The sequence below is a fragment of the Plecotus auritus genome (assembly GCF_963455305.1).
Source record: "Plecotus auritus genome assembly, chromosome: X".
Lineage (NCBI taxonomy): Eukaryota > Metazoa > Chordata > Mammalia > Chiroptera > Vespertilionidae > Plecotus > Plecotus auritus.
The window spans coordinates 6,961,267-6,974,660 of NC_137784.1; the positions used below are offsets into that span (position 1 = coordinate 6,961,267).

General features: G+C 43.8%; 1 protein-coding gene across 7 annotated transcripts; it reads left to right on the forward strand.

Moving 5' to 3' along the window:
• Nucleotides 1-596: 596 nt before the first annotated feature.
• Nucleotides 597-10,560, forward strand: TCEANC (transcription elongation factor A N-terminal and central domain containing). Of its 7 annotated transcripts, XM_080652672.1 has the most exons (6): nucleotides 605-673; nucleotides 2,422-2,558; nucleotides 2,678-2,723; nucleotides 3,141-3,259; nucleotides 3,861-3,937; nucleotides 9,054-10,560. In XM_080652672.1, the coding sequence occupies exon 6, from the start codon at nucleotides 9,062-9,064 to the stop codon at nucleotides 10,118-10,120; it is 1,059 nt and encodes a 352-aa protein (XP_080508798.1). In that variant the 5' UTR covers nucleotides 605-673; nucleotides 2,422-2,558; nucleotides 2,678-2,723; nucleotides 3,141-3,259; nucleotides 3,861-3,937; nucleotides 9,054-9,061; the 3' UTR covers nucleotides 10,121-10,560. The 7 variants fall into 7 exon arrangements, with proteins under 7 accessions (XP_080508800.1, XP_080508798.1, XP_080508797.1 ...); XM_080652674.1 differs by lacking the exon at nucleotides 2,422-2,558 and having other exon boundaries at nucleotides 597-673; nucleotides 9,054-10,554; XM_080652671.1 differs by having other exon boundaries at nucleotides 608-673; nucleotides 2,422-2,723; nucleotides 9,054-10,554.
• Nucleotides 10,561-13,394: the final 2,834 nt, after the last annotated feature.

Genomic DNA, 13,394 nt, shown 5'->3' on the forward strand with positions numbered 1-13,394 from the left:
TAAGGTTTATTACATTGCTCCATCTTAGAATTGCCCTGCTTCCTGACAGCATCCAATCCAGAGCAAACCCTTGCTTCCTTGAACCCTCCCCCAAGTTGTCTTATAGGAGGGGGTCAGCAAAGAAGGGAGCCACATTCTCTAGTTGTACCATCACTTTGGTTTTATTGGACCTTTGCAGGGGAAGATGTGCACAGGTGATTAGTGCGGGTTTCACATGGCTACTTAATGAATGTCTACTACTTTCGCATTAGCTGGTGCATGCTAGGGGTGCATTAAATACTCGTGGAATTAATATCTGCGTTAAATAGATAATTAACATTTTGTCAATATTTAGCTGAGCACTGTCTTGACTGGAAGCAGAAATGGAACGTTGCAGAAGTAGTTCCACAAACTGCTGCTGAAAAAAAATACCCGCACCAGTTTTTTCAATCCGTGCCCGGATGCTACATTGTTGGCCCTGTGCCAAGCCTCCAGCGAGCGGCCCAAAGCGGCCCCGGCCGCTGATCGCTGTGCGCATGCGCTATTTCCCTAGCACGCAAGCGCTGAATCCGGGCTGTGTTTTCCAGTCTGCGGGCTTTGATTGGCTGAATCGTGGTGGTCCCGCCCTGGGAACCGGAAGTTCACTTTAGACTCGGAGGCCGCGGAGAGCTCCGCGCTCAGCCGGCTCTTCTTGGTGAGCCGTGCCCCGGGTTCGCCCAGAGGAGTCCTGGTGCGCGGGCGGGGCAGGCCCGAACGTTCCTCTGTCCCCTCCGCCCGAGGACCCCGGGGTGGGCAGATCCCTCAGGGCCGCCCCTGCTTGTGTTGGGTGCCAGGCTGTCACCCCAGAACGGTTTGCCGCAGGCTTTGCTTGTCGTTCCACCCCACCCACTGGAACCCGAACCCGGGCCAGAGCAGGCCCTTGGGTTGTCCCTTCTATTCACTGGCCCTGCACCTTTGCTAGGGATCATCTTAATGTGAGAGGTCCCTAGCGCAGTATTGACAGTTAAGAAACCGAGACGCCCTTACGGACATTTGACATTCCTCTCCCTAGAGGAAAGGGCTCCCTGTGTAGCTGGATTAGATCTTAGATCTAAAGCTCTAAACAGATCTAAGTTACTGCTAATTTGTAAACTTTTGGAAAATTTCCTTTGGTCTTCCACTCTTTGGGGTTTAGGCCAAATGTGTGCACCTTGCACATACTGTAGTACTAGTTAATAATGACAAGCTTTTATATGCATGCTCTTGCTGGCGCTGTATACACTCTATTTTTGGTATGTATTCAGAAGCTAGAGGTATAGGTGTGTATCTGAGCATTGTCTGTATTAGCATATGTTCTAGAACTGTTATCCAATATGGTAGCCACTAGCTACATAGGCAATTGAGTACTTGAAATGTGCCTGGTCTGAAGTGAGTTGTGCAGAAAGTATAAAACAGCGAAATTTTTGAGAATTAGTATGAAAAATATAAAGTATCTCAATAGTTTTTTAATATCACATGTTGAAGTAGTATTTTGGATAAACTGGGTTAAGTAAAATGTATTATTAATTTCACCTGTCTTTTTTTTATTATTGATTTTAGAGAAGAGAGAGAGAGAGAAACATCAATGATGAGAGATAATAATTGATCAGCCGCCTCCCGCAAGCTCCACACTTGGGGATCCAGCCTGTAACTAGGCATGTGCCATGACCTCCAGGTTCATAGGTCGATGCTGAACCACTGAGCCACACCAGCTGGGCTCACCTGTCTGTTTTTTAACATGGCTGCTAGACAATTTTAAATTCTATCTGTGGCTTGCATTATGTTTCTATTGGACAGCAATGTTCTAGAAAGGGATCAGCAAACTGGGACCTGCCGCTGAATCCAGCCTGCCTGCTTTATTTTTTTTTATAAAATATATTTTATTGATTTTTTACAGAGAGGAAGGGAGAGGGAGAGAGAAAGATCAATCAGCTGCCTCCTGCACACCCCCCACTGGGGATGTGCCCGCAACCAAGGTACATGCCCTTGACCGGAATTGAACCTGGGACCCTTGAGTCTGCAGGCCGACGCTCTATCCACTGAGCCAAACCGGTCAGGGCCAGCCTGCCTGCTTTAGAAAAAAAAGATTGATTGCAGCAAAGCCATGCTCATTCATTTATGCATTGGCAATGTTGCTGTTTCTGCTGCCAGAGCAGCAGAGTTGAGTAGTGCATACTGAGATCGGATGGCCTGTGAGGCCTAAAATATTTGTTGTTTGGCCTTTTAAAGAAAAAGTTTGCCCACCCCCTATTCTAGAACAATGCCTGGTATTATAGTAGATATATGTAAACCTTTTCACTGTACTTCTGTGTAATTGTCACTCAGGCTTACTGTGAGACAGGTGTAGTTCTAAGGACTTTATAAGGACTATGTCGTTTAATTCTCATATTAATCCTAGGATGTTGGATTTCCCCCCTTTTGTAGATGAGGAAAATGAGGCACAGAATGGTCATGAAGCTTACCCAGCATGCGCAACACACCTCACTTCTGGGAACTGTACCTTCTTGAACCTCCTTATCCCCACATGGATTGACTCCTGGACCCCACTTGATTAGCCCACAGTAGACACCATGTTTCTTTTTGTTTTTAACTAGAATTTCTGTTACTTATTTATTTATTTATTTTAAATCCGTGTTGTTGTTAATCCTCACCGATGGATATTTTCCTATTGATTTTTTAGAGGGAGTGAGAAGAGACAGAGAGAGGGGCTCGAGCCTGCAACCGAGGTATGTGCCCTTGACCAGAATCGAACCCAGGATCCATCAGTCCTCAGGCCAACATACTTCCCACTGAGCCAAAACAGCTGGGGCTGTTAATGATTTTTTTTTTATACTAAAATTGAGATGAGATTAGCCTCTTGCGGAAGAAGCTGAGGGGGCGCTGAGCTCAGGTGCAGTGGGTACAAGCAAGGTGATCTGTATGAGAAGAATGAAGCACACAGGCAGAGAGGAGGGAGCCTCCTGAATGTAACAAGAAGTATTTGTTGAGTAATTCTGAGCGTTGGCCGGGGGTTTGCCCGGTGTGTGTCAGGGAATGAAATATGTCATTCTTAGGTCTTGTCGGGGAGACAGACAATAAAGAAAATGTAATGTGATATGCACCGTGAAAAAAAAAACTGTGCGGATACTTGATGTTTTTAACAGGTTTCCTCATCTGTAAGACGGAGAGAAGCCTGTCTCGGTTATTGTGAGGATCGAGATGACATGAGTGTACGGCAGGTGGAGTTGCTCAATAACTATGCATTGCCTTCTGCTGCTACGAGGTAAGAGAGGAAATGAATATGGGGAATTGGGTGCATCCTGGCACCTAAAACAGCGCAGTCACCACGTGTAATTTATAGAGAAGGTTCTCAGCTTTGTTGTGCCCAGCAGGTGTTTGTTTTTTTTTTTTTAATATATTTTATTGATATTTCACAGAGAGGAAGGGAGAGGGATAGAGAGTTAGAAACATGGATGAGAGAGAAACATCGATCAGCTGCCTCCTGCACGCCTCCTACTGGGGATGTGCCCGCAACCAAGGTACGTGCCCTTGACCGGAATCGAACCTGGGACCCTTCAGTCCACAGGCCGACGCTCTATCCACTGAGCCAAACTGGTTTCGGCTAGCAGGTGTTTTTAATATTTCCTGATTTAATGGGGCTCATCTAGCAAAAGCGCAGTCAGGTTCTGTGCGTTCAGTCTAGCTAGGAGCAGGACGGGAGGCTGATAGCAGCGACCCTGGGACGTTCCTGCTGCGGGCAGGGAGTTATGCCTGTGCAGTGGTGGCAGCTCTGGTTTAAATCAGAATCGCCTGGAGAGCTGACAGAATACCCAGGCCTACCTTCGGAGATTCTAATTCACTATGATATCATTCTATCCCACAAGGGCCTGGCGTTGTTGTTTTTGCTGCTTCCTTTCTCCAGATGGTTCGGATTTGCAGTGAGGATTGAGAACCACTCATGGTGAGTGATACAGGCCAGGCTCAGGGAGCTACTGGAGCAAAGGCCCAGAGCTGTGAAGTTGGCCCTGCCTTTGGTGGTTCAGCCAGACACGGGGGTGGGGGGGCTGGAAGGGGGGTTTTCATTACCTGGCCAAGGACCTTGGTTCCATCCTGAGAGCAGAAGGGAAACCCTGAAGGGCTCTAAGTGGAGAATGAGGGGATATCTTGGTAAGATATGTTCAACCTTTCTAATGCCGCGACCCTTTAATACAGTTCCTCATGTTGTGGTGACTCCCAACCATAAAATTATTTTCGTTGCTACTTCACAACTGTAATTTTGCTACTGTTATGAATCGTCATGTAAATAGCTGTGTTTTCCGATGGCCTTAGGCGACCCTGCTAGCGGTTCTCAATCTGGGGGTCATGACCCACAGGTTGAGAACCGCTGCCGTAGAGCCTAAGACCACTGTTCTAGAGGATGACCCCTCTAACCAAGTGCCGGGAAGGCAGTGAGGATGCAATTGGAGCTGGTCAGGTGATGGCAAGCCCAGATTCGGTGTCCTCCTATGTGAGTCTCCTAGTGGAGCATGTCTGTCTTTGTGGATCATAATTGGCTGAGTTTTTCTGTCTGTATTCCACTGAGCTGGCAGCTCCTTCAAGGCAGAGAATATTGAGGCTCAGCATCTATCATGTACTAGACACATACTAAATTTTTTATTAAATGAACTATGTAGAACTCGAAACTGGACACACAGCTCACTTTGTCTTTTTAGGACAGTTCTCAAAATTTTGTATCCCAGTTGCTTCCACACTAGACCCTCCCTAGGGTAATAAGTGCTTTATATTCACCTGATTGTCCCATGGGGGGAGTAGAAAGTTTGACAGGATTTAAATGCTGTTAAAAAGATGGAGAGCCCTGGCCGATTTGGCTCAGTGGATAGAGCGTCAGCCTGCGGACTGAAGGGTCCCAGGGTCGATTCCGGTCAAGGGCACATGCCCAGGCTGCAGGCTCAAACCCCAGTAGGGGGCCTGCAGGAGGCAGCGGATCAATGATTCTCTCTCATCATTGATGTGTCTATCTCTCTTTCCCTCTCCCTTCCTCTCTGAAATCAATAAAAAATATATTTTTTAAAAAGATGGAGAATGGAAAACAGTATGGCAGATCCTTGAAAAATTAAAAATAGAATTACCATATGATCCAGCAATCCCACTTCTGGGTATACACCCAAAGAATTGAAAGCAGGGTCTCAAAGAGGTATTTGTACCCCCCTGTGTTCATAGCATCTTTATTCACAAGAGCCAAAAGGTGGAGGCAACCCAAGTATCCATCAATGGATGAATGGATTAGCAAAATGTGGCCTCTGTACTCAATGGAATATTTTTCAGCCTTAAAAAGGAAGGAAATCCTGGCACATGCTGCAACATGGATCAACCTTGATGATATTATGCTAAGTGAAATAAGGCAGTCATAAAAAGACAAATACTGTATGATTCGCCTTATATGAGGTATATAAAGTAGTGACATTTGTAGATATAGGAAGTAGAATGATGATTTCCCAGGGCTGCAGGGAAGGGGGAGAGAAAGGAATGGGGAGTTAGTGTTTAAGGGCACAAAGTTTGTTTTTGCAAGATGAAAAAAAGGTTCCGGAGGTTGGTTGCACAATACTGAATGCACTTAACACTTCTGAACTGTAGACTCGAAAAGGGTTAAGATGGTAAATGTTGTGGTCTGTAATTTACCACAATTAAAAATGGAAAATGAATAAATATGGAGGAGAGCTAAATAGAGGGACATATGGAATGAAGAGCAAAGTGCTTACACATGAATGCATTCACTTCTGTAGATTGATGTGAGTAAGGGACAAGTTTTGCTGGGATGCCAGACTGCTGCTCTCATGGCACTGATGCCCTGAAGCTGCAGTTAAATTCCCCTTCAGAGTCTCCTTGAGACTCTGACCCTTCGTTGAGAAATTCTGACCTGAGTTAAATATTGCCTAATCGCCATGTGGGCACTGTAGACCTGTCTCTTATTAACCACCTTGCTAACCTCCAGCTAATTTCAATCCTGATTTCTTCGGTATTCATGCATATAGAGTGAATATAGAAGGCAGGCAGGATGAATATTTCTTCTTGGTTAGGAAACTTTCCAGCAAGTGGGGGAGGGCTTGAGACCTCATCAACATGACATGGCTGCTTGACTTCCTCCAGATCCCAAGATATCAGGCGGACAATTTTGAGACAAATATCCAGCAATAGAGGGTGTGTATTTTTTATTTTTCTGTGCTATATTGCCTGTTCTTTGATTACTGAGCCTTTGCTTTTGGGGGAAGTGGAATCTTAAAAAAGGAAAAGTAATGGCCATGAAGTACTGAATGGGTAATTAGAAAAATAGGCACTTAAGATCCTGAATTGATGGCCCATTGTGTGACTATTAAATGACTGAAAAAAAACAAAAAACACGCCAAGGTTGTCTACATTCTGGTGGTAAAAAATGCAAGACTCAGGAATCTTGAATAAGGAAACGCCAGAAGGAACCTCATAGTTGTGGGCAAGAGTACTTAATGTTTTAAAGGGTACTTAATTCTTACATTTGGTGGTAAAGTTTGAGGGGAGAGTAAACTGTTTTAGAGTCAGGGTAGACTCCTGATGAAACTATGAATGTTAATCTGAATGCAAAGCCATGGTGATAGAGCACCTTCGTGGTATTCCAATTCCAGAGGGAAGGTTGGTTGGCCCACTTACATGGCCATTTTTCAGTAGGCACATATATATTTTTAAAATCTTTTTCAAAATATATATATTTATTGACTTCAGAGAGAAAGGGAGAGGGAGAGAGAGATAGACACATCAATGATGAGAATCATTGATTGGCTGCCTCCTACACACCCCTATTGGGGAATAGAGCCTGCAACCCAGGCATGTGCCCTGACCAGGAATCTAACCGTAACCTCCTGGGTCATAGGTCGACACTCAACCACTGAGCCACACCAACAGGGCTAGACACATATCTTAAATGTATATAGAGTTTTTCATGAAATTATATTTGACTAATAATTTTGTGATTGTGAAAATAATACATAGTCATCATAGAAAATCCGAAAAGAGTAAGAGAACAAACAAAATCACCTAAATCTTGCCGTTCAGAAAATCCCAGTCTAAAATTTTGTGTATATATTTTCAGCCTTTCCACATGTGATTTTTAAGTAAAATTTGGTTCAGACTCTATATGTGGTTTTTAAATAATAGTTTTATTCAGATATAATTTATATACCATACAATTCCCCTATTTAACATGTACACTTTAGTGTACAAGATGAAAAGCGTTCTGGAGGTTGGTTGCACAACACAGAATGTACTCAACATTACTGAACTGACCACTTGTTAAGATGGTTAATTTTAATGATATGTGTGGTTTTTAGTATATTGACAGTTGCACAACTTGTCACCACAATCACCTGTAGAGAAGATTTTCCACCTACCCCAAGAAAAACTGCACCCATTAACAGCCACTCCCCTTCTCATTCCACCCACTGTTTCCCCCACCCCCCAGCCCTAGCCAACCACCAATTTCCTTTGTGTCTCTATGAATTTGCCTATTCTGGACATTTCGTATAAATGGAATCATACAATATGTGGTCCTCTGTGCCTTTAACTTAGCATAGTGTTTTCAAGGGTCATCCATATTGTAATGTGTATCAGAATCTCATTTCTTTTCTTTTTAAAATATTTTTATTGATTTCACAGAGAAAGGGAGAGGGAGGGAGAGAGAGATAGAAACAGCAATGGTAACAGAAAATCATTGATTGGCTGCCTCCTGCATGCCCCCTACTGGGGATCGAGCCTGCAACTAAGGTACATGCCCTTGACCTGAATTGAACCTGAGGCCCTTTAGTCTGTGGGCTGACACTCTATCCACTGAGCCACACCAGTCAGGGAGGAGTCCATGAATTTTTTAAAAGACAGGGTCCCTGCCTTCAAGACACTTATGTTCACATTTAGCCAGATGGGCAGATCTATGTAGATCCACAAGTGTCATGTAGGCAAGATGGTGTACATTATGTGGAGACGAACATAGACTGGTGAGGTAGAGTAAACATTTGCCTGCCCGGGATGAGATTCACTCAGATATAATCATCAAGCAACTTTTTACACATAAAAGTAAAAAAAAAAAAGAAAAATGTTAACAGAGCCAAATTCCAGCCTAGGGACCAGTTAGTCCAATGTCATAAATCCTCTGGATCACTTAGTCTAAACCTTTACCCTGTTCAGAAGACTCGGATGTCAGCACAGTGGGGCCCATCAGACCTGGCTCCGGCTGCCTCCCAACCTGTGCTAGCTCATGACTTCTTTAGATTCTTTGGGACATCTAAAGAGCATCCCCTTTTGCCCTGTTTCTCATTCTTTTATATTCAGAAAAGTACCATGTAAAGATTATAAAATTAGCCTGGCCGCCATGGCTCAGTGGTTGAGCGTCGACCTATGAACCAGGAGGTCATGGTTCGATTCCCGGTCAGGGCACAAGCCCGGGTTGTGGGCTCGACCTGCAGTGTGGGGCATGCAGGAGGCAGCCAGTCAGTGATTCTCATTATTGATGTTTCTCTCTCTCCCCCTCTCCCTTCCTCTCTAAAATCAATAAAAATATTTTTAAATTTCTAAAAAAAAAAAAAAAGATTATAAAATGAGCAAGTAGTTCCCTTATATAGCTGAATATGGGAAGAAGTTTCCAGACTTGCTCAGTCGTACCCTGTTGATGTTGACACTGGCATGATTTCATCCCCAACATGACCACCAGATTCCATGCACAGGAAGTGACAAATCTTGATTCGGGAAGCTCACTGATTTGTAAAATTTGAGGTGGCAAAAGTTACAGCAGATCTTTAAGCAGCCATTCATGCAGAAGCTGTTTACAGTGCTGCTTTAAAAAAAAAACAAAAAAAAAAAACTGAGAATCAAACTTTTTAAACTAAACCATGCCACACTGCAGATCCCATTTTCTAACATGCCACACCCATTTTTATTACCCAACTCCTTTAGCAAACACCATGTAGGTCACTGGCAGAAAGTGCCACGCTACTATCAGGAAGCTGTGATTGGCAAACACAAGCCTAAGAAAATGGAAAACTCTTTTTTCTTTGCAGCTGTGAAAATGTCTGCCAAGACCCAGCTAGCTGCCAGAGCTTCCCTTATTGAGCAACTGATGTCTGAAGGGAACTTTGAGGATCTTGGCAACCACTTGACGGAGCTAGAGACCCTGCACGTGACCAAGGAGCATCTCCAGCAGACAGATGTGGTCAGGGCTGTGTACCGTGTCCTCAAAAACTGCCCCACAGTGGCTTTGAAGAAGAAAGCCAAGTGTCTACTGTCAAAATGGAAAGCTGTTTATAAGGATCCTTGTTTCAAACCAAGGGACAGCCCCACATGCTTCCCTGTGGGTGGAAAGGACAAAAATTCAGGACTTTCTTATGACTCACGTCCAGATGAGACAGTGGGAGGCTCCAGTTCTGATTCTCTGCTATCTTCCCAAGATGTTATAGCAAAAGCCACTGAAATGATTGTGCCTGAAAATAGCCCTAGTGGAATGGAACATAAGGAAGAGCATGTCAAGGGTGGCAGCCCTAAAGCCACTGACCAGAGATCCAGTGAGTTGCTACATCCTGCAGTGCCCGTGAGAATGAAATGCACAGAGCTTCTTTATGAAGCTTTAACTAGTTCTTCCACAGATCAGCCCCAAGCCGAGTTGTGGCAAAACTTTGCAAGAGAAATTGAAGAGCACGTTTTTACCCTGTATTCCAAGAACCTCAAAAAATATAAAACTTGTATCAGAAGCAAAGTGGCCAATCTGAAGAACCCCAAAAATTCTCACTTACAACAAAACTTGCTCTCTGGGACCATGTCGCCAAGAGAATTTGCCGAAATGACGGTCATGGACATGGCAAGCAAGGAGTTGAAACAGTTGAGAGCTTTCTACACGGAATCTGGCATTCAGGAGCATTGCCTTCCCCAAGTGATGGAGGGCACCCAGACAGAGAAAATAAAATGCAGACGCTGTGAGAAGTTCAATTGCAAGGTCACTGTAATTGACAGAGGAACACTTTTCCTTCCAAGTTGGGTGCGGAATTCAAACCCAGATGAACAAATGATGACCTATGTAATCTGTAATGAATGTGGGGAACAGTGGTACCATAGCAATTGGGTGTGCTTGTAATTGTAAATAAATGCTCTGGGCTTGGCACATATCTTAAATGTATATAGATTTTGCTAGGAAATTATATTAGACTAATAACTTTATGAAAATCAGAAAAGGGTAAGAGAACAAACAAAAACCACCTAAATCTTGCCGTTCAGGAAATCCCAGTCTAAAATGTTGTGTATCTATTTTTGGCCTTTTCACGTGTGATTTTTAAGTAAAGTATATGACTTTTTAAATAACAGCTTTATTCAGTTGGTTGGGCATCCTCTTGGTTTCCCTGTCAGGGCACTTGCCCGGGTTACAGGCTCTGTCCCTGGTAGGGGGCATGCATGCAGGAAGCATCCAATTGATGTTTCACTCTCACATCGATGTTTCTCTTTCCCTCTCCCTCCCTTCCTCTCTCTAAAAATTAATAAAATTATTTTTAAAAGTAAAATAAATGTTCTGAACAACAGATAACTGGAGTGAAACCTTTTATTTATATCACCCTTTTATGCTTGTTTTAAAAATCCTATACAACCCTAAGAAGTCCAGTCGGTCTGGCTCAGTAGTTGAGTGTCGACCTATGAACCAGGAGGTCACAGTCAGGGCACATGCCCAGGTTTTGGGATCGATCGTACAGGAGGCAGCCGAACAATGATTCTCTCTCATCATTGATGTTTCTATCTCTCCCTCTCCCTCTCTGAAATCAATAAAAATATATATATATTTTAAAAACCCTAAGAAAGTTGTTTGCTGAAGTCCACACCACTATCACTAAAAGTTGGTCCTGTCCAAAATAGTTTGAGAAGCGCTACTTTAGCAATAGGCCAGTAGTTATCAACAATGGCTGCATATTAGAATCACGTGGGGAACTTTGAAACTCCACCGAGGCTGAGGGCCAACCCTAGAAAAATCACATCTGAATCTGTGGGCTGCAACCCAGGCGTCCGCATTTCCTTTTTAATTTCTTTTTTTTCTAAATATGTTTTATTGATTTTTAGAGAGGAAAGGCGAGGGATCGAGAGATAGAAACATCGATAGGCTGCCTCCTGTGCGCCCCTACTGGGAACCAAGCCCGCAACCTGGGCATGTGCCCTGACCGGAAATGGAACCAGTGACCTCTTGGTTCCTGGGATGATGCTCAACCTCTGAGCCACACGGGCCGGGCTCCTTTTTAATTTCTCAAGTTATTTTGAGATGCTGTCAGAGTTGAGAACTGCTCCTACCTAGGCTCTCACTTGGCCCTTTTCACGGCTCTAAGGAAAGACTGCTGCCCTGACCGGTTTGGCTCAGTGGATAGAGCATCGGCCTGGGGACTGAAAGGTCCCGGGTTCGGTTCCGGTCAAGGGCATGTACCTTGGTTGCGGGCACATCCCCAGTAGGAGGTGTGCAGGAGGCAACTGATCGATGTTTCTCTCCCATCAATGTTTCTAACTCTCTATCCCTCTCTCTTCCTCTCTGTAAAAAATCAATAAAATATATATATATATATATATATATATAAAAAGAAACACTGTGTCTCAGTGTAGCTTTAACTTGTATTTCTCTTATAAAATAAAAAGAAAAGACTGTTGTTCTGTATACTTTACAGATGATGAAACAGGTCCACAGAGGCGCTGTGACTTGCCCAAGCTACACACCACAAATAGCCCAACTCGAGCTGCTCCCAGATGGTCTTCCTCCAAATTCACTGTCAGCAACTGCCTCAATATTGACTTCTTTTTTTTTTAATCTTCACCCAAGAACATGTTTCTCATTGATTTTTCCCTCGAGAAAGAGAAAAAAAACATTGATGTGAGAGAGAAACATCAATCGGTTGCCTCCCATATGCACCACCACCAGGCATCGAACCCACAACCCGGGTATGTGCCCTGACCAGGAATCGAACCTGCGGCCCTTCTGTGCACTGGACGATGCTCCAACCACCTGAGCCGCACCAGCCAGGCTACTTTGAGTTCTGAGAAATGTGTTCCGAGATTTGCAGGACTAAGCGAATAGTGCCTTTAGGCTCTAACATTGTGTAACTAGAGCTTTGTTATTTTCCCCTCTCTTTTCTCCGTTTACAGGTCTCCCTTAAGCCATGAAAGTTACCCTATAACTAATCCTACAGTGTTTTATTTTGAGTCCTTGATTAGTTGAAGGAGTTATGGGGGGTTTTTCTTTGCAAAGTTCTCCAGGGTGTGTAAACTCTTCAACCGTGACATTTCGTTTCTGATGTGAGGGAGTCTTCAGGTTCTCAAGGGCATGTGTTTTAGGTCTAGGGAAGGACAAAGCACCTGGGAGGCTGCAAATTGGACGGAAAAAGACAGATTAACAAGAGAAAACCAGTTTATTACCACTTGCTACATGATACCCACAGGAGAAACTCAGTGATGAGGAACTCAAAGCGGTGGTTAGAACTTGGGCTTATATGGCATTTTAACAAAGGACAAGAAATTTGTAGAGAAGACAAAGGAAAGTAAATACATGGGGAACCTAATGGGAGGTAGTGGTTTTTTAGTCGTTTGTTTGGGTACTCTCAGTGCCATCTCGTCTCCAGTGATAAGGTTGTTACCCGCTTCCTGGTAAGGAATTCGTGAGGGGAATTTCCGTTCTGCTTTCAGGGAGGGCAGGAAGCTCATCCTGTATCCGCTTTTTCTCTTCGCTTTCAGCTCAGAATGATCCTTCCATCAGGATGGCGTATTCCGGGGTGGCATACTCTGAACCCCTCTAGGTCTGAAGTTCCACATCTACTTACGTAAAAACAGGAATTAGTCAGAGGAAGGCCATTGCTTCAGCCTTTGACTCTCCCAACAGTTCTCTAATAAATGAATTGAAAAGGAAATGACTTCTTTGAGGCCTGGCAAACAGTGTTTAAGCAAGTGGTATCATTGTTTAAACACAACCAGCCTTCTGTGTGGTGGCAGCTGATTTTTTTTCTCTTTTAAACATTCATAGATGCCATGCCGGTGTGGCTCAATGGTTTAGCGCTGACCCCATGAACCAGGAGGTCATGGTTGGATTCCTGGTCAGGGCATGTGCCCAGGTTGCAGGCTCGACCCCCAGTGTGGGGCGTGCAGGAGGCAGCCGATTGATGACTCTCTCTCTTCATTAATCTTTCTCTCTCTCTTTCCTCTCCCTTCCTCTCTCTGAAATCAGTAAAACATACTTTAAAATAAATATTCATAGAATGTTAATTGTAATAGCAATTACAATTACAAGTTTACTTCTGAAAAATAAATAAGAGTACAAGTTTACTTCTGAGTTATCTGCCAACCAGATGACCTACACATTTTCATAAGTTCTTTTCTCCTAACTTGTTTAACTT

Coding starts and splice junctions, on each gene's coding strand:
- TCEANC (XM_080652670.1), top strand. CDS start 3,235: ATGCATTGCCTTCTGCTGCTACGAG. Junction 3,260..9,053: donor TTGCCTTCTGCTGCTACGAG/GTAAGAGAGGAA, acceptor TTTTCTTTGCAG/CTGTGAAAATGTCTGCCAAG.